Below are 22043 nucleotides of genomic sequence, written 5' to 3' on the forward strand. Positions count from 1 at the left end.
ATTTTATATAGTATTTCCTCTTCTGCAAAGCCAAGTGAAAACTAATGCTGTATTATTGCTTTTTTGCCACCTGGTGGCACAGTCGCCCTATCCTTAAAATAAGAAAGGATTGGACCAGCCTAACCCTCAGATAATTATTAGCCTGGAGCCTTGCATGATCACGTTACCAGGATGTTATGCAGGATACCAACTTAAAGGTTACCAAAACTGTACGCTGCTTGTTTCTGCAGGTCCACTCGGTGTCTGAATCGTTCAGCTTTTGTGCTCCTCAGTCGTGGAATGAACTACAAAACACTAACATGAACTATGTGAACTGTACATTGTGGGTGTACATTGCACATGTCGTGGAATGAACTACAAAACACTAACATGAACTATGTGAACTGTACATTGTGGTTGTACATTGCACATGTCGTGGAATGAACTACAAAACACTAACATGAACTATGTGAACTGTACATTGTGGGTGTACATTGCTTATGTGTCATGTGTATTATATAATTTTCGACTTATAATTCGTCTTATAATGTCAATATTTCTGTTGGTCCTCTCGTCCCCATTGCACAAGTACAGTTAAATGCTAAAGTTTTTAAATGTTTTTTCACAATTGTTATTTTGTTATAAGTTTATTCTTGCTGTTTTGCCTTGTTTATGTAATCCTGTTCTTTGCTTGTGCTTGTTGTATGTCTACATAGCTGTATGTTAACCCTGCAAGTCCCTGTTGCTGCATTGTTGTACATCTGTACAGCTGTGTTTGTGTGCATTTGCCTCTCTAACCCAATCTATCTCACTTCCCCTTTTCCCTTCCCCCCCCCCCCAATAAGCTTGTGTTTGTTGTCAGGCCATCACTGGAAATAAGAACTTGTTCTTAATGATCTGCCTGGTTAATTAAAGGTAAAATATAATGAAAAGAGAGTCCCTTAATGTCTCCCAGACGGAAAATAACGGTTGGGTGATATAGGTCATTGATGTGATTGGTAATTTACCTTCCAACCAAGATTATTGGAGGATGTTTATTACTAAAAGGCCCAAACTCACAAGATGTTAATGGTGGTGTTAATGACACAGCTCTTCCCAGACGTTCTCTTTGTTCCTTAATCCGTTTGTTTCGTCAAATTAACACAGCATTATAAGGTTATAAACTCAGCGATAGGACAATCCTTTGTGTGGCAGCGCAAACAATGGCGTTAACGGATGAGAACCTTCCAACCGTGGGAGACCCCCTTTATGGAGGAAATACAGTATGACCTAAATGACCTCCTTTCTTCCAAAGAACTCTGACTCTATGACACTCTATGAACTCTGACACTATGACTCTGACACAAATACATTTCTTTAACAAAGCGCAGAATAAAAAATGACTAATAAAAATAATAATAATAATAATAAAAAATTTCTATAAAAAAACAACATAAATTAAGATACAACATGAGCCGTTTAAGTATGGCGACACATTAGTGCCATAATTCACTAATGTGATAAAAGATGCATTCGGGCGTATTATATTATTCCACACGCGTAGATATTAACTGCGAGCGCGCAAATGATCTCTGCGCGCGCGCAAATTACCTCAGCGCGCGCAAAACAGCCTCTCGCGCACAGCCTCTTGCGAAAGATGTTTTTACGCTCGCTCGAATTTAATTTTGGCACTATGGGGGAGGGAACCAAGGCAGGGTGGGCTTTCCTATGATTGGCCGTTTCTGAAGCGCGATATTTGATTGACAGCCCTCCTCAGCCTTCCTCTCATTAAATTCTGAATTGTACAGTAAATGGCTGAAACGATAGTTACGTATTGTAACTCTAGATTCTATGAGTATAGGCGCAGCCTTTTAAGGCTATCGCTATTGGGTTATCCCTAGGCGTGAGCCGTAGCACTGAAAAATGTGTAATCCCCGACCACCAACAGCGTGGGCCTCAATTACGTCCGCGTGCGGCGTGCCTCAACGACGTCCGCATTTCGCAGATATAGTCGGGCGCCGGCGGACGTTCTGCTCCCAATAAACAGCTTTTCTTCAGCTATTTAAAGGACAATGAGGCCGACACTTAAAAGGCTGCGCCTATACTCATAGAATCTAGAGTTACAATACGTAACTATCGTTTCAGCCATTTACTGTACAATTCAGAATTGAATGAGAGGAGGGCTGAGGAGGGCTGTCAATCAAATATCGCGCTTCAGAAACGGCCAATCATAGGAAAGCCCGCCCTGCCTTGGTTCCCTCCCCCATAGTGCCAAAATTAAATTCGAGCGAGCGTAAAAACATCTTTCGCGAGAGGCTGTTACGCGCGAGAGGCTGTTTTGCGCGCGCTGAGGTAATTTGCGCGCGCGAGAGGCTGTTTTGCGCGCGCAGAGGTTATTTGCGCGCGCGCAGAGATCATTTTCGCGCTCGCAGTTAATATCTACGCGTGGGGAATAATATAATACGCCCGAATGCATCTTTTATCACATTAGTGAATTATGGCACTAATGTGTCGCCATATTTAAGTCCTTTTGGTTCTTGTTTGCTTCAAGCGCGCTCTGTGGCGGTCGGGGCAGCGATGCGATGAACCTGCAGCGGGTTGCATCTGAGGGGCGTGTTGTAGCGGCCTTGTTAAGCTCCTTCTATAGTGAACGGAAAAACACACATAGACACAAATATCAACACATACAAGCACATAAGATTATGGTTTGGAGGCGTGGTGTAATAATGACGGGCAGTAGTGATATTGACTAGAGTGTTCATATGCGCCCACAGAGTAACTACATGAGCTGTAACGCCACGCTCCCGCTGGATTGAAGCTACAAACAAGACAGCACAACATGAGTGAATAAAACGTCTTGAGTCAAGGCTAACGGCTACAGAAACCTTGAAGAGCTGCTGAATTGGGAAGCTTGACTTTCAGTGATACAGTGAAAGGGTCGACTGTAGTCGAGGGGATTTCCACATTCCTTTCTTTGATAACTATAGTCAGCGGCGTGGGCGGTAATTGGCCTTGGCGCCTCTGGCCCCCAACACATCACTGACTCACCCTGACAAAAGATATAAAAATTACACTGATTCACTCTACTTGTAGGGTGATTAATTGTACTTGTAGGGGGATTCACTTTACTTGTAGCGTGATTCCTGGTACTGGTAGGGTGATTCCGTGTACTTGTAGGGTGATTCGCTGTACTTGTAGGGTGAATAACTCTACTGGTAGCGTGAATCACTACTTGTAGGGTGAATCATTATACTTGTAGCGTAATTCACTGTACTTAAAGGGGGATTCCATGTACTGGTAGGGTGAATAACTCTACTTGCAGGGGGATTCCCTGTACTTGTAGGGTGATTCTCTGTCCTTGTATGGGTCCATATGGGCTGAAGCACATTGATTCCAAAAGACAAGAGCGCTGTATGCGCCGCACACCTCGTGAGCTTCAGGTGCGCTCTGCAGCGGTCCGATTAACGATGCGGGGAGCCTGCAGCAGATCGTACAACGTGTTTTCCTGAACAGCCTCCTCCTGTGGTGAACAGAAACACACGTACACGCACACATACGACCACACACACACATACGAACCCACCCACAAACGTGCACACAAACACGCACTTATACATTTGCTTAATGCTCAGGAATCGTGTGATGCAAACATCACATCTCTAATATGTATGGACGTATTTAATGAACTTCATTATTTATAACTCGCAAAGACATTTCGCATTGTGTTTACGTCGATCCACAAATCTTGGTACTTGCGCTTTGTAAAAGGGTGGATATCTTAACCTATATTTTAATAAATCCATACCATGCAGCACCTCTATCTAGAGTCTAATTCTATGTATGCAGCCACATTTTAGGTTTGACCAAACTCTACGAGATCCCCAAATCATTTGAATAGTTCCTGTGTACAATTCGGTTCTGCAAGTGAGTGAGGGTATTTAAATACAAATAAAAAGTAAAATGTATGAATTGTAGATAGCATTTTTAAAAAGATCACGCAACAAATATTTGTGTTGTACATGCATTGTTGTACACACAATGTGAATGGTCGATTACAACTCACTAGCTTTTATATGCATATCGCCATATACAGGTTAGTATGCAAGCATCCACATTTTACAGATCTTTTTACCTACGGATCCCCTGTGGTATGGTAACTCTGCGAGATCAACAAAAGCATACTGACTAGTTTGTGTGTAAAGAATTATCTGAAAGTGAGTAAAGATGTAATTGTGTAAAACACAATTTGAAAATGTCTTTTTGTGGATTTGTGAGATATAATTTGAGGGTATCTTTTGGTCTATGAAGGCCTTTGGGAATGGAACTGTGATTAAGGACTGTAGTAAGGTGGACTAGACTGTATATAGGCACCCACAGAGCACCTACCTTTGGTGTTACGTCTTGGGCCGATAGGATTGAAGCTACAAACAGAAGAAGTAACAAAATGAGTGAATGAATAAAACGGGTTCACACAAAGCTAATGGGCTACATAAACCTAAAAGAGCTGACTTCACTTTTCTTTGCTTAAAGGGGACCTATTATGCTTTTCGACTTTTATGACCTATAAACGTTGTTATAATGATTGATAGTCATGTTTAACCATACACAAAAAACCATGTAGATTTTCGGGAAACTCTTCCTCTCATCTGGGCGCTTTCAGCCTTCTCTGTCAACGCTCGGTTTCGTTCTTCTCCGCCCCCTCGCCCCCCTCCTGCCAACCCTCCGTTGTGATTGGTTACCTTCCTTGGAGCGCGCGCGGGCAGATTTGACCAGGCATATGGGGGCGTGGCAGGAGTACGTCTACGTAGATGTTTCCCGGAAATGTTTAGCGCTCTGCACAGCCACCCCAGACTGTCACCAGGGAATACGTCGAAATGCATGTACGTCATTATTTGACACTTTAGTATGGTTAAACATGACTATCAATCATTATAACAACGTTTATAGGTCATAAAAGTCAAAAAAGCATAATAGGTCCCCTTTAATTCAGAAACTCGATTATCAGTTGTGGACTGAAAGGGTCTACTGTAGTAAAGAGAGGGGATTTCAACATCCTTTCTTTGTATGCCAACTATAGACAGCGGCGTAGGCAGAAATGGGCCACCCACATCACTCACAGCCCCAAGCAGCCAAGGTTGTTCAAAATACATTTTGTTACAAAGAATAGAAAGATTTATGTGAGAAAATAATTATATACTTTTTTTTTCAGAACTGGAACAAAGTTGAAGTCTTCGGAACGTAATTGGTTGCTATTGTTCGAACCGCCAAGTTCAGTATATCTAGCTGGGTTTAAAGAGCCGGTGAACCTGCGGTTTCGGCTAGAATTCGCACGTTTAAAGCCAAAAATAAAGGATGCGTTCACTGGCTCTTTAACGTTACCGCCACAATAGCTAAACAGTTATGTAATGCATTATTTTAACAAAGCACGTTGTGAGGGGGGGGACCAGCCTCCATGGGTCCACGAGTCTCCCCCGCCCGGTTCAGAGTCCGACTCATCCCTAGCGCTCCCTGGCATCAGGCTCTCTCGCGGTCAGCCGTCGATGCCGGTTCACCCGCCGATTCATCTGTGATTGATGAACCACCTTCACGGCCATAGTCTGCACGCCACAGTACGTCATGCAGTATGTGTATACCTGATCTGCTGTTGGGTCGATGTTAGGTTGTCACTTTCAGTTAAAGTGGTAACATGTTTGTACCCAGGAGAAGTCTCTATTTGATCTGCAAATATGCATTTAGATACAAATATACAGTGGAAGAGCCGCCGTTGGCTATTTTGTAATACAACAGAGGACTGCTGCATATGTGCGTTGGGGAAAACACTCAGTTTCTTTTGAGAGGATTGCACACCATCTGTATACCTAGATCAAACAAAAGGGAACTAAAACTTTTACGCCACCTTTATGTGGAAACAGGATGTTTCAATTTCTTTAGTACTTAACGTATTTAACGGTAGACTCTTATTTTGGAATGAGTTGCAACAGTTCCCCTAAAGGCTGCAGGAAGCTTAAAGAACTTGTTCAACAAGTTCATTAATGTTAAATGTACAATTCCCCCACATAGCCTCTAGGAAGCAGATTCAAACACGCAAGCTGTATTACCCTCACATAGCCACTAGGAAGCAGGACCGAAGCCGTAAATGTAATAATACAATATTACCGTGCTGAGTTTCAGTTTCTACTAAATAAAATTAAATAGCCCATATAAATGTTCTTTAACGCTTAACTACATTTTATAGTGGTTTTCCCCCCTCATACTGAGAACAGAAAACCACCTGTCATATACCGAGAACAGGAAACCACCGTCCTAAAATGAGAACAGCTATTCAGCTCGGCTCGGCAACAGACAAGAATCTTAAACCTCCAGACCATAAGATACCATTTTTCTTTTTTCGCAGCATGAAACTAGAACATGCATTTCCTGCAGAGTGCTGTAGTTAAAAGTTTCACTCATTTCAATCAACTTTGTGCATGTGATTCAAGGCACCTACTCACTAGTAGCAATAGCTGGATGGAAAGTTACTTCTTGGTATGATGAACATGGTGGCGAAAAAGTCATTGTGAAACGTGAGAATGGAATATCTCTGCACTGGTGAATGAAACTCCCTCAGAAGACAATCAGAGAGTCAGTCTTTACGTTAACATATAGTATGTTTGAAAAAACAAGAGAAAAGACTTGCCTTGGAGATGTGTGCCTGCCTTCCTCCTCTTCACAACAAATATTACGATGACACAAATGGATAGGAGGACCATAACAGAGACGATGGGAATCACAATCTGGTTCAGCCTGTTATGCTTCCCTTCAACTTCGTCACCTGTACAGAAGAGTCACAACACTCACGTCACTAAAAGCTCCACAACATGAGCAGCGTCTTTGAGCTTTCTGTGTAGTCCAAGTGGAGGCTGGGTGTGTGAGGACTTCTTACCAGTGAGTTGTTCTACTGGGCAGGACGTCTTAGCGTCGACTGACCGGGTGAGGTTACCAGCAGGGTTGGCAGACACACAGCGGTAGGAGGACCGGAGACCCAGCCTGTCCACGGTCAGAGGGAGAAAGCGCTGGGTGCTGCTCTGGTTCACCAGCTTCTCTCCTTGATACCAGGAGAGAGTCCCTCCACTCAGTTGGTCCACAGCACACAGCAGGTCGCAGCCCTCGCTGCTCACAGACGTTACGGTGACACCGGGCTCCAGGACGGCATCTGGGGACAGAAGACCACAAGGTCAGCTTGACCCCTCCTAGACATGACCTCTACCTTCTAGTATACAGCTTGACCCCTCCTAGACATGACCTCTACCTTCTAGTATACAGCTTGACCACTCCTAGACATGACCTCTAGCTTCTAGTATACAGCTTGACCACTCCTAGACATGTCCACTACCTTCTAGTATACAGCTTGATCATACACATGTCCACTACCTTCTTGTATACAGCTTCACCATTTGCCCCTCTAAACGTGTACAACTCACATAGTCTGGATACAGTAGATGAGGTCTTGATCACAATGAGAAGAAGTCAATGTTACCTACCATAAACACTCAGCTTGAATGATACAAAAGTCACAATAACATTAACAGCATAATCCCCTGAATCCTTGCTCTGCAGTCTTCTTAGAGTGAACAGGCCAGTGGCTCGGTCCCAGGAAGTTCGGTTCAGGAAATCATCATTTTCTAACTCCAACACACTATCTTTCACTTCAGCGATAAGAACTTCTTTTTTCAAAAGAAATCCACGACTCTTGACAGGCACAGGTATGGTGACCTCTCCCCCCACAGTGGAGATCAGGTTCTGCTTGACTTCCTGGTCAGCAGATGACGTCATCACTGTAACAGATCAGAAGACATCGCTCAGTCAAACAGCCCTGTAACCGTACTGTAGTATCCAAATGAAATACTCTAGTAACCTACTGTAGTACTGTAGTTAACTTCTGTAATAATAAAGTACCCTACTCTGTAGTATTATAGTACCCTACTGTAGTATTGTTGTACCCTACTATACTATTGTAGTACCATACTATACAATTGAAGTCTCCTACTGTATTATTGTTGTACCATACTTTAGTATCCTACTGGTAGTCTTGTCTCTGTTAGCACCCGCAGGGTGTTAGCTGGTAAGATGTGGGCATTTCTATGGGGATTCTAGCAATTTAAGGGATGTTTTTTCAAGCCTCCCCTGTTAAATGGTGGATTTCTGGGTTATCCATTTAGAAACTGCAACATTTTCTAAAGAGATTGTTTTTCAGAAATCTTTATTTAGCCAAATAAATTATTAGCCTATTCCACGAGCCTCGTACATAGCCTGTAGTGAAGGCGGACTGCACTGATCAGAATCAACCAATGAACAGCATCACCAGGCTCACCAGGGTCCCAGGAAGTTTCTGGATATTTAATGGAGGTTTATATTTTAAATTAATGTAAGTCTTTTTTAAGACCTTTTAAGTCTCATAAAAGGACCTATATGGAGGTTGATGTTTATTTTCGTGTCATGGCACACAAGTGGTAGCCTGGCTCCGCCCGCCTAAGTACTTCCGCTCAATTTGAATTTCCCTTCAGTACTAGGTCTGGACCTGCTGTATGTAATTTGGTTTTCTGGTGCCGCCACAGCGGCCGCCAATCAGCGAACAGAGGGCGTGTCTGAGAACAATGACGATAAAGTCGTACGCCAGTTTGAGTTGTTGTTGTAGGTCGGTAGTTGATTTACAATGTGCAATTTTTCCCTGATAAATTAAATTCGACGAACAAAACCTGCAGCTGTCGTTGACGGACATTTTCGTGCAGACGCGCAAGGTGTTTGGTTTGTGTACAACCTGGCAGATCCAATCATTTTAAACTTCAACAGACACCCGCCTTCAAGTGAGTTAACGTTTGTCAATTGATTAGGTCCAGACTCTCTGTACAAATGAAATGAAATGAAGTGAAGTACGAGAGTCTGGTAGAACCAGGCTAAGTGGCCCATCCCACACAGGATTACAAGACACCAATATAACTACAAGAAGAGTGCAGTACATACACAATAACAATACACTATACAATACAGTACATCCAGCACCGGATAAACACACTAAATATAAATGGACATATTCCCCTAGCCCACGGCTTTGTCCAAAAGGTTACAGATGTTTATCACACCTTGCTCAGCCGTCATGTTCAGTCACAGCTGCACAATAGGCTTCAGCAGTTATGGTGGAGGTTAGAAGTGTTCAGACAGGTTGAAGATGGGGCTTGGGGCTTCACACTGTGTAAAGTGTCCTCTACACGGCAGTGTCACACACTGTGACTCTATCAGACAATGTAGAGGACAATTTACAGTGTTCTCTATCTGATAGCTCCCAATTTTTCTGTTCCAAAAACCCCCCTGACAACCTTTCGACTGGAATGTTTCTATGTGAATGTCAATGGCCCAGGGTCGACTACACACAGTGGCGGTCTTAACATAGAGGCATAGGTAGGCGGCCGCTTGGGGCCCCCAACCAAGCTCTAAAACCTTTTTTTCTTTTTTTTTGTACGCAAAGACGAAGCAAGTAGGGATGGGCACGAGTAGTAAATTTCAAACTCGAGTGATCGAATGAATTCCTCAAGGATCAATCGAGTACTCGTTTAAAACTAATCTATTTTTAGAATGCAACGCATCTGTAGCAGGAATTGGCCTAATGATGAACGGCAATATTACCAACCAAACATGTAATGCTTATTCTCAATCAAAACAGTCAAGAGTTATCAGAGTATTCATTATTTATTTTGGCAAACGTTCAAAACACATTTTCCTTGCAAAAATAAATATGCCTCTCACAATTTAAATCACGTCGAACAAAGGCCTGTAACATAAAAAAAACAAAAACGAAACAAGTAGCCTAACCATTGCAAATAATTTAAAGCTACAAATAAAACGGCAGCAAATGAACTAAAAAAATACTCAGCGTTGTGATCTTCTATACACGGGTTAGTGAAAATAACCGACACACTTGGTTGCTGCGGGTCTGCTTTCCCGAACTCACCGTTGTGTTTCAGGAGCATATGTTGCCGCATGGTACTTGTAGTACTCTGGTAGCTCAATTTCGCTTGGCATATTTGACATTTCACCTTATGATCTCCTATTTCTGTAAAGTATTTCAATAATTCGCTGCGCTTTGCTTTAACCGCCATCTCTTAAATTTTTTAATTCTGGCGTTGTGCACACACGGCACGGCACGCGCCGCACAGAAATTTGATCCATTTCATTTGCTTTGTGCACGGCACGCGCCAGTGGTGCCACACGGAAAATGTATACATTTGCTTCAGAAAATTTGTCTGTGTGTGTATATGCAAACTCGAGTTTGCCTATCCACCAACCGAGTTCATTTGTAACGAGGAGTACTTGAGTAATCGATTCCTCACGCCCATCCCTAGAAGCAAGACAAGTCTAAACGCGAAAATAACATTAAGGGTTAGGAAAAGGGTTAGGAAATAAAGTTACCTAAGCGGCTCAAAAAAAATAAAAAAGCGAATAGACGCCGTTAAGTATTTGGCAACGCTGCCAAAGATGACATACATTTCTACGGCTACTTTTGGGGATACAGACAGGAACAACAATTTCCAAAGCGTTAAACATGCTGCAGTGGCGTCAATAGGCTGTTTTTATTCTGTGCTAAAGCCCCGGATATTATTAAATTAGCCCCGAATTTAATTTCTGGGTAAAATAAATTACATATATATTGGTATATTTACTGGTAACTATGGCATGCATTCATTCAATTCAGTCTAGAAGTGATGAAATGATTCTAGTCAATATTGGTAGTTGGTTATTTAGAAAGAAACATGGGGATTCCAGGGACATCTAAAAATAAAGAAGCGTATCCTTCTAGATCAGTGGTCATCAACCTTTTTAAGCCCAAGATCTCTGACCTCGACCTGTGTGAAAGCCAAGAGCTACCCTTTGAAGACTTGAGAAAAAACTGACAGCGCAGAATGTATTTCCAATTAAAGGCCTTTTATTGAGTCTAATTGTATGAATTACATGTAATTCTTTGCTCTGCTTTTTTTTTTTTAATGCAATCAATCAAATCGAACTGAAAACCAAAAATAAAGCCATGTGCCCTTTTTCCCATTTATAAAATTGTACAACTGTACAACAACACACACACAACACAGCAAACACAACACAACAAAGAGGAAAAAATCTACACACTTGCAGTGGACAGATATTGAAGTGCAATTAGCTGTTTTGCTTACCCAATAACCACATGTAAGTTAACAAATGTATGATTCAAATTTTAGAAAGTGGAACTGTAATGTGTGTTAATAAAATTCTCAGTGCAATTAAGTAAGCGCCCTGTCCCATCTAAAGCAGCATCCCCTCACAACGCCATCTAAAGGCAAAACTCTTGCAGTCATGTTACTCAAATTAGTGTGATGGCTGTGACTGAATACTGTCAGTGAGTGCCTTGAAGTCTGGCTCATAGCTACAGACAGCCAGCCTGAGACAGTCAGTGAGGTGTCGGTCTGTAAGGCGGCTCCTGTACTTTGATTTGATTATTTTCATTTGTGAAAACGCCATTTCACAAAGATAAGTAGATCCAAAGTAGGCACTCACTATTAGTGCACATGCAGTGAGGAGAGGATACTTCTCTTTGCTGACCAGTCCCCAAAAGTCACTGTCTCTTGATCTGGTTTTCAGCTCTATGTAATTTTGCAAATCAACCATCTCCATTTCAACTCCACTTGGCAATGCTGGAATCTGTCTGCTACCTGGTCTATATCAATGGGCAGAAATGGGTTTGAGAGGAATGCAACAATATCGTCCATGACGTCTAACTCAACAAAACGCAGATTGAACTCAGTTTTCACTTTGTCCAGCTGGGCCCAGTACTGCTCAGGGTTAAAAATATAAATAAATTGTAATGGCGTGGGTCATTTTCTCCAAGTTGGGGAAGTGGGTCAGCCTCTCGTTCTTCAGGTGTGTGGTCCAAACACCCAGCTTGGCCTTGAACCCATTCACTGCGCTACTCATGTGGGGCAGGTGTCTGTCTTTTCCCTGCAGCTCGTTGTTGAGTGTGTTAAGTTTTGCCGTTAGGTCTGTCAAAACCCCCAGATCCAGTAGCCACGCATCATCGGACAGTTCTTCGTGCTCCTCGTTCCTTGTTGACAAAAAAGTCTAAGTCTAAGTTTTATCTCAGGCAGCAAGTCAACAAATCGCTGCAACACTTTGCCGCGACTCAACCACCGGACTTCAGCGTGGAGGAGCAGGTCTCCGTGTGCGGCATCGAGCTCATCCAATAACGCCTTGAATAAGCGGTGCTGAAGCGCTTTTGCTCTGATCGAGTTTAACAGTTTGACCACCAGTGACATGACATGGGAAAAGTCCAAGACTTTCCCAACCAAGGCCTGTTGATGGATAACAGTGATAATCCATGAATGCAGGAAGTTTGGGGTCATTACGGCACAGCTTTGAAACCTGCCCGCATTGCCGGGGCCCCATCAGTAGTAATGGCTAGGGCTGGCCCGAATTATTCGAATACTCGTTCGGAAAATTTGTATTCAAAGCTTAAATCAGTATTCGGAGCTTCGTTTTTTTTTTTTTTCCACGTACGTGACTTTACCAGAGCGAGGGAGCCAAACTATAAGCGTCAGCGACACCAAGCAGAGAAGCGAGAGAGGTGGGGGAAGAATAGATATCTTGTTTCCCTTTACTTTATAACACAACATTAGCGGGATCTCTGGAGGAAAAGTAATACTTAAAACCTTAGCTTAGTTGTTTGTTTACGTTCGCTGTACAGCGCCGCGCCAATCAACTGTGACTGGCTTGCTGCAGAGCATGAGCGTCTTGAGAATACCCGGTCAATATAATGGATATAATATGGACACATAAGACAATCAATATTCGGTATTTGTTATGGATTTATTGTACAAATTCCCTGAAAAGATGCACGTTCCAGGATGAATTGAAAAGCTCCCGTAAGGGCTGAGATGGCAGAGAACAGCTGATTTGGAACGGAGCAACAGCTGTTCGCTTTCACAGGGAAAAACTAAGGAACTTCAACTTACTTAGGCCTACTAATTAACGTTCAAAAGCTATTAAATCTTCAACAAAATATGCAGATACTGTCAAAATCGGTTCCAGGGAGTATATAGGGATTATTAATGATGTTTTTGATGGTGTTTTTTTCTGGAACGAGTATTCGAATATTCGCTCGGAAAAACCAACGAGTATTCGAAGCCTGAAAAATGGCATTCGGGCCGGCCCTAGTAAAGGCAACTAGTTAATGGGGATGCCGTTTGCGTCAATATACCTTTTGAACTCCTGGTAAATGGCCTCCAGAGAGTGAGAAAGATGTGTTTGCAAAACTTATTATGAAAATGTATCATGCATAATATAGGATATTGTGTATTTTATTTTATTTTTTATTATTTTCGGGATCTACATGGAAAGCCTCAAAGATTGACCAGTCGATCGCGATCGACGGGTTGGTGACCAATGTTCTAGATCGTCCTTTTGGCAAGAGAATAAACAGTTCAAAAACATAACCAGACTGTTTACCACCTCAAGTGAATTAACCTATCCTATTTCCAGTCAGATCCATATATATATATATATATATATATATATATATATAAGGTCTGTCTCATTTGTATTCATTTTACTCTGAAATAACTTGAATGGAACTTTAGATGTTTGGGGATGAGCAGCACCGCGGTCAGGTAGCTATTTAAAGCTATAATAAACTGCCAATTTGTTTATTTAGGTAAAGCATTATGAAATTTGCATGCACAAAGCATACAAAGCATACAATTTTATTTAGTGTTTTCATTTTCCCTCTGGGCTAAGCCCCGGATGTTTATGAAATGTAAAAAACGCCCCTGACATGCTGTACAGCAGCAGCAGCAGCTAGCTGTGAAGTGGCGCTAGGTGAATTGGGGGCACAAGGCGAAGATATGTTTTGAGCCCACCTCATCCAGTCTTTAAAATCCAAAAAAATGACAACCTCTGAGAAGACGTCAATAAGTAGGACTACTGTGTCAGAAGCGTGTGATGTGGAGAACAATTCATCTTTTCTCTCCCATAGACTCTCTCTCTCTCGTTCATAGGTTTGTTTGTAGAATGTTTGAAATGTTCAATCTCAACTGTAATGTCAATTCACTTACAATATCCTGTATCGTGTACATGGGTTTGTTTGTAGAAGGATTGAAATGTCAATCTCAAATGCAATGGCAAATTGCAACCTCACGCACACATACAAAGTCAATTATTCATCTAGGCAATTTCTGCATATGTATATGGCATATGTATATGGCTGTTTGTGATGTTTTGCCAAGTATATGACTTTTTGTGGGGGTTTACCCTAACTACTTGTCTTGCTGGTTATATTGATATTGATTTGATCTTAAAAAATAATAAAGAGTGCTTGTTGCATTTTGGCAAAGACAGGTGTTATCTGAAACCTTATTCTCTTTTGGGTTCCATCGTGACTTAATTTGTGTAGTGCTACACTTTGTGTGTTCTCTGCTTTCCATCTTCATTTTGGAGTATAGAAATGTATGCAGAGTTTAAAGGGGAGGTTTTTTTTCTCATCTCCAACCTTAACTTCCACTTAGATTATATTTACTTGCCTATCCACCATTCAGTCTGTATTTTTTTGTATTTTAAAGACTTGATGAGGTGGGCCCCAAACATATCTTCGCCTTGTGCCCCCAATTTGCTAAATCCGCCACTGACTACACACAGACATATTTAAAAAAATCAGATTCTAATATTTTGATCATATTAGTGTGAGCATATAGCCGGATATTATCAATTCCTAAATAATTTCAAAATACATATACCTTCCCATAAGCTGTGCGCAGCCGTTACGCTGTAGGCTATAAATAACGGTGAAGGAAAACACAGGCTTTGAGTAAAGATACACACATCAGTGTTTCCATTACATAGGATTTATGGGAGGAATTTGGATAGATTGGTCCCCACTCAAGTTGATTTTTTCTATTTATTTTTTATTTTAAAAGTTTGTCAAAGTGACATTAAGGCCAGGAGGTTCTGAGCCCCTCTCCTCTCGTAACAGTGCATGAATACAGCAGGTCAGTGCTACAGACTGCATTTCCACCAGTGCCAGGTAACTTCAATGACAATTTGCGGGGCTTTTTGCAATGTAAAAGCAGTCACCACATTGCTGTTATTCCGGCATTTCAAATAAGAAGAAAAAAATGGCCTTGTTATCGGCAACGTGAGATGATATATGATGCATTCCATTTATGGCTGACAGTCGATAGAATTTACAATCACCCCATCCCTAGCGGGCAGTTGCTGTAGGAAAAGCTCCTTGAGTGCCAACATGTGGTCTGTTAATTCCGATGGCTTCGACTCACTGAGTCCTGGCAGTGGCGACACATTTGGATTCAGCCAATCGAAAAATTTTGATCTGAACCATGGTGGGACTGCCCAGGGCAGCGAGGAGGTAGTAGTATTTTGTGTCATCTTTGATTCTTCGTAGTGCAAACTGGGCCTTCGCATACCGAGTTACGGAATGCTTCTCCAACCTCAAAAAATATATGCAAAATTTTCTAAACTATGTAAGGGTCTGGTAGCGTCAAGGTCACCAGTTAAGTATGCGTATATAAACAAAGTGAATGCCAAAGAACCGGGTTACAGCTGCAGCCAAAGCAGTTTTACCATGTTTACATACAAACAAAACAGCATCAACCAAACGGCTGTTTATGCTATGATTTGTTAATAATAACATTTATTATTAACCATATATAGTTAACTGTTACCGATAGATTTTGAATATACAGGACCTTGAACACATGTAGGACCCCGAACAGAAAGCTGTGTGCTGTCGACCGCCCCCTGGTGGCCATGTCAGCGGCTGAGCTGCCAAAGTTCTCTGGGGCAACGCCGCTGGGGCCATACCTGGATAACGGCTTGGGTGCCTGGGGCGTAGTCCACCTTGCTCTGGCGCTTGAGGGGACGGCAGTACGGGTCCTGCTCGACCTGTCCCCCGCTGAGCAGCGAGACCTTCAGGCCCTTATCAGGGCCCTGGAGAGGCGGTTCGGGCAGCAGACCTTCAGTGACCAGAGACGGGAGCAGCTGGCTGGTCACCGCCACCAGGAGGTGGAGAGCCTGGGGGCTTACGCTGCTGATGTCAAGCTCTGCCATCAAGCGGGTTCCCAGACTTCCCCGTCGTGTCATTCCCGTACTGCTCGCCAGTGGCGCAAAAAGGGGGTATGCACTATATGCGGCGCATAGGGGCACCGCACTAGGGGACGCCAAAGCGATGGTATTATAAATAATATGTCTAATAATATGCATTGTGGCATCCCGCCCCGTAAGCCTCGGCCCGGACCAGCCCGAGGGTTGGTCCTGGACGGCGTGTACCGCCGGCCCGTCACCCACCAGACGGCGACCGAGATCAGCCCTTTCGCCTCCCCAATCAGGGTGATTGGGGGACACCTGGCCGAAAGCCGAGGAGGCGATATAAAAGGACTGACATTTGGACAGCACGGGACGGGAGAGCAAGGAAGAAGGTAGCGCTCTGGTGCGAGAGAGCCTAGAGGCCCACGGAGGCCCTAGGGACCGCGTCTCCTTCGTTGTATTTAAGTTGATTGTTAAATAAATGCCTGTAATGGCTTATCCCGCACACAAACGTGTCGTTTATCCGTGGAACCCGGCCCAATCGAGTACCGGGTTGCCACAGTATGTATATATAATATATCTAAAAATCGTAAGTAAAGTGTGACATCTGTGCTTGGAGGCTTGCAAACATTCATGTTAACAGACTTTTCTCAGACTAGCTAGTGTTTTCTGACAGTGGGTACATAGCAGCTAAGGGTTTAAGGCTAGCCTAATGCAAAACAAATGTTGCTGATAGCTAAATTTAGATTTTGGTTATACCCAACGGTACCAATCCCATGCATGACACATCTCAATTGTATTAAGGGAAAATAACTGTTAAATAAGGTAGCATGCAAAATAAATGACAAGAAGCTTGAAGACGTAACTGATGCAACAACTCTGGATTAACATGGAATCCTTAATAGATGTTGTGCTCCCATTAGCTGTTCATGTTAGCTGGGCTATCAGACATACAGGCTACAGTTACATCACTTGGGAGACATGGAAGCTGTAATTACAGGGTCACATCACTCTCTCATCAAAGGTCTGTGCTAAGTGGCTCTCCACTTTACAAAATCCAAAATGTGAATGTAATTTCAACAGCAGCACAACCATACTGTATGATGGTGTTGTTTTTTAAGTTGTCTTAACTGATGCAACCACTAGGTTGAATAAAAAATTGAATTAAGGCTGCTATAATTAACCGTGAGTTCATTCAAGAGTAAAAGGTGTTTTTACAAAGCATAATGTTTTCGTCAATGTTCGTTATTGAACTAAATCTCAACTCGCCAGGCATTTGACGTACAGGCTTTATTGGTCACAACCGCAGCCAGCCCAAATATTTCTGCCTCCAACTCATCCTCCCTCCTTTCATTAAAACAAGATCTGTTTGTTCCCACGCTGCTCTGTTCCAGAGCCTGGGGAGAGTGGGAAGGTTGATGGGCTTGCCAGGATTTTTATTAGAAAGAAGTACACATAGGCCTACATATTCATATTTTCATTTATAATTTACTCAAATGCCATGTACTCTATTTTTATTATATATTATATTACACAGATATCGATCTGACTGGTGCCAGCAGCACTTTATTTATTTAAGAAAGAAAGAAGAATGCATAAGGGGGTAAGGGATATCTAGCACCTTCTAGCTGAAATAAACACATCTATAAAGGGATGGGCCATTCTTCCTGTACAGTACCCCTGGAAAGAGCAGCTGAGGCTAGCCTTAGTTTGGTGTTTGATTTCTTTACAAAAAGAGATTCCAGTCACCTGGTGTAGAGGGCGCGGATCCAGGGCGCGGAAATTTTAATTTTGGTTAAACCCAACGGTACCAATCCCATGCATGACACATCTGAATTGTATTAAGGTAAAACCACAACTGTTAATTAAGGTAGCATGCAAAATAAATTACAAGAAGCTGGAAGACATAACTTATGCAATAACTCTTGATCACCATGGAATCCTTAATAGATGTTGTGCTACCGTTAGCTGTTCATGTTAGCTGGGCCATCAGACATACAGGCTACAGTTACTGTACGTTCACACCAAAGCTATAAAGAGTTTTGGTCCCCCCTAGTTAAAAAATCCCATCTGCGCCCCTGGACTCAAGTCCACATCTCTGGTAGTAGTATTTGTGTCATCTACGATGATTCTTTGTAGTGCAAACTGGGCCTCGGCCTGCGCAAACCGAGTTACAGAATGCTGCTCCAACCTAAAAAAAAACTAAACTGTGTAAGCATCTGAGAGGTCACCCGTGAACCATGTGTATACAAACAAAGTGAATGCCAAAGGAATTAGGATACAGCTGCAGCCAAAGCAGTTTTACCGTGTTTGTATACAACCTCAAAGCATCAACACTAACGGCTGTACCGCATCATCGCCTTGAGTCAGCCCACATTTAGGTGGTGGAAACGCGATCCGTGTGACTGAGGAGGAGCAGCTGGCTGGTCACCGCCGCCAGGAGGTAGAGAGCCTGGGGGCTTACGCTTCTGATGTCGAGCTTTACAATCAAGCGGACCCGGAAAAGTGGGCCGTACCCGTTTTTGCCTCGTTTTCAGGACTCCTCCGTTGGGGTACTGAAAACGAGACGAGACGCCTGAAAGGGTCCCGGGAAATTCTAGCTACACCCCCCCTCCGTTGATTGGTCGACAGAATCATCACTTTCGGGCGACGTGGGGATAAAAACAAACAAACAGTAGCCTCGAGGTATTATTCTTTACAATTAACATGTCGCGTAAAACGCTTGCTTGGGCGAACAAGGAGGTGGAGAAGTTCGTCTGCATTCTTGGGGAGGAAGACGTTGTTTACGATGTTTACGTAGCTGCCGCGGCGATCGACATCCGGCCTACCTTAAAGGGTACTGTCGGCGGTGGAAACGCAACCTTGGAACTGAGCTGGGCTATACCGCCCCCTCCCTACCGCACCTTTGCGATCCGATCCGTTCCGTACCCTGCAGTGGAAACGCGGCATTAGTCTAGCCGGAGATCGGCTACTTAAATCGGCGTGCGCAGCTTCCTAGCCTCTCCTCTGACAATGGCGTCACCATTTATGGGTGTTCCCGTGGACCTCGGCGCACTTCTCGTACAGGCGTCTCTCCGGAGACAGAGGGTTTTACGGGACAGAACCGATCCCTTGGCATTGTCTGACGATATTCAGATTTCAGACTTTATTGTCATTGTGCAAACAACGAAATTGGGGTTCTTCATGAGAGATACAGATTCTCATCAGAGGGTGTTCGTTATTTGATCGTCCTTGTTGGACCTTATGTAGACAATGCTTACTGTTGCGCATTGTGTCTCCGTGACAGAGTGCTAGAGTGGAGGTAGCGCGTCAGTCTTGAATTTATGTGCGGGGGGTTCGACTCCCATGTGACGCAAATCAATGTGAAGCTTAAAAAGTCCCAATTCTCATGCGGAATACTTATTCACTAAAGCTTATGGAATTATATTTTTGTGCTTATTTCGAACTTGAGCCCATATTTTCAAGGCCGTGCTGGCACCACATCTATGGGGGTAAAATGCAAGATGATAGACCGGCGAATTTGAACCCCGGTCGCTGGCGTTCGGGTCTTACACTAATCCACTACGCTACAGCCGCTACCTCGCAGCGGTTGAAAACATGCTATACATGTCTTAGGGTGTATTTAAAGTGAATTCCCTAAATGATAGAATAAGGCAGGATGGACGTTGCTTATGCATTTTTAAATCATCATCATTCTATTTGGATCAATGGCGAACAATTCTGCATTTGGCATAGTTATTTTAAAGACAATATGCAGAATCTTTTCACTTGCGCATATAGACTGCTTGATCTATCGTAAAGGTGAGAAAAATGACGCAAAAAACGCCCCTTTCACTGAACCTAAAGCGGAAAACCTGGTTCGACTAATTTAATCTAAAGTGAGCGTCGTGGTACCGTTTAACTCTAATTGCGAGTTGCGGCTCTGTCGAGACAGGTTTTCCCAAGAAAGCCTGGGTATGTTCAGCGAGGTTCGTGGTATACCCCCCAGGTGCGCCTGTAGCCATAGGGGCGCCAATATTTCAATACCCCACATAATGTTATGATATCATACATCAAAGAAAAACACTTTTTTTTAACGGATGAACCGCCCTACTTCAGATCATTAATAATAAATATTGAGAATATACACATGTTTCCTCTTTCCTAGCCAAAGTAATAGGGAAAGACACATTTCATGTAAATGTATAATAATGAGTTGTTGCAGCGCTCTCCACCCAGAGAGGACCACACATCCCTGCCAGTTCTATAACAGTTTATTCACCTATTAATATCAGTGCTATTGTGGTCTTCCGCCCGCTTTTTAAACGCGGAAATAGTTAGTTTTTTCAACCGATCTAAACCCGCTTTTATTGCTTGATTAATAGCCAACTATTACAAAATTATTACACAATGATAATACATTCCAACTATAGACGACATAGCCATTACCAAGCATAACGTAGAGTTGGCCAACTTATACACACACAGACAACAAACCAACACACAAAGCGCCGTTATATTGCTGAATACTCAAGTACATTTAAGAAAATAAATACCAGACCTGTTGTGCAGAAGCCGAACAATGAAATATACAAATAATCTATAAAAGGGGAAAAGTTTACCGAAAATCAGGAGAAGTCCTCCGGAGAACATTTCCATCAAACGATCGAACAAAGGAGGGTGGTGCTTTCTCTGAGCATCATGTCCGCTATGGTGATGAACAGTGGCGTGGGGGTTATTTTTGAGGAAGCCAAATGAGACAAACTCATTGGTTTGGGCGGGGGACAGAAAATAGTACATCGCAGATTGTATGCATTAAATATAACTACAAGAGTAAATCCTGGTAATTTTACCAGGATTTACACACGCCTGTAATCTGAACTTTCGCGCTCTCTCTCTCATTCTCACTCTAACAAACACACACACACACACACACACACACACACACACACACACACACACACACACACACACACACACACACACACACACACACACACACACACACAGTCCTCCTAAACAATGTTCCTTACAACACTACTTAAAAGACAACACAAGACTACCCAGAACAAGCGGCTATAAACTACCACAGCCGCTTCTGTTCAGGTGAGCCTAGGGGGTATACCACGAACCTCGCTGAACATACCAAGGCTTTCTTGGGAAAACCTGGCTCGACAGAGACGCAACTCGCAACCAGAGTTAAATGGTACCACGACGCTCACTTTAGATTAAATTAGTTGAACCAGGTTTTCCGCTTTTGGTTCAATGCGCGTTCACGAAAAAGGGGCGTTTGTCGCGTCATTTGACTCACCCTTACTGTGTGTTCAGGGGCGTTGCTAGACCTAGAGTTTTACTGGGGCACAGGCCCCCAACTGCCAATACTTATTTTATTTTATTTTCTTACGTGGGCACAATATGAAATAGATGGATACAGAAGGGTATGTACGAGCTTCAAAATCATTGTCAGTGTCATACTGTAGGCTATATTAAAGCACTGGTAAAGGTAAAGATTCAAAGATAGATTCATGAGTACCGTACAATGATATGTATTTAAACACATACACATCTCAAAGATTTACAAATAAGGTAACTGACAAATAAACAAAAAGTCTCTTTATGGCCTTCACCTCTTTATCAGGAGAAGTCTACACATCTATATTTATTTAGAAGCTGTGTGGAAACAGCATAATTTTGCCAGAACGACATGGACTATAAAGGCCAGAAACAAGGTTTAAAATATAATTTCTGACTTAAGGTGAGGTGGCTCATTGTCACCAATCAACCTGGAAAATGTTATAGAACATCAAAGCTCTTAAATTTAACTAAATAAGGCCATACACTACTGCATAGAGCCTTTTTAAATTATTATTTTTTCACTATTAAGCTGTATCGCCACGCCTTCATGGTGGCAAAGCGGTCAATAATTTGGCTTAGACTCACTTTGCATAGTTGCTCCCTTTCAATGGACAAAAGAGAAAGTTGGTGAAGCCTTCCTTGCCCCATGGTTGACCTAA

At 42.8% G+C, this 22043-nt stretch overlaps 1 protein-coding gene across 7 annotated transcripts in view; it reads right to left on the reverse strand.

The window, feature by feature from the left end:
* Positions 1–2471: 2471 nt before the first annotated feature.
* The window catches only part of LOC132454626 (uncharacterized), a 52621-nt gene continuing 33049 nt past the window's right edge, over positions 2472–22043 (reverse strand). For 2 of the 7 annotated variants that reach the window (XM_060048115.1, XM_060048116.1), the window contains exons 2-7: positions 7479–7772; positions 6881–7150; positions 6635–6769; positions 4345–4379; positions 3385–3478; positions 2472–2599 (exon numbers count right to left, since the gene is read on the reverse strand). In XM_060048115.1, coding sequence (XP_059904098.1) covers positions 3395–3478; positions 4345–4379; positions 6635–6769; positions 6881–7150; positions 7479–7772 — 818 coding nt within the window. In that variant the 3' untranslated portion in view covers positions 2472–2599; positions 3385–3394. Of the gene's footprint in view, positions 2600–2741; positions 2777–3384; positions 3479–4344; positions 4380–6634; positions 6770–6880; positions 7151–7478; positions 7773–20651; positions 20911–22043 lie in introns of all 7 variants that reach the window. The other 5 variants (XM_060048114.1, XM_060048111.1, XM_060048110.1 and 2 more) reach the window with 5 other exon arrangements.

This window comes from Gadus macrocephalus, chromosome 3 (assembly GCF_031168955.1).
Source record: "Gadus macrocephalus chromosome 3, ASM3116895v1".
Lineage (NCBI taxonomy): Eukaryota > Metazoa > Chordata > Actinopteri > Gadiformes > Gadidae > Gadus > Gadus macrocephalus.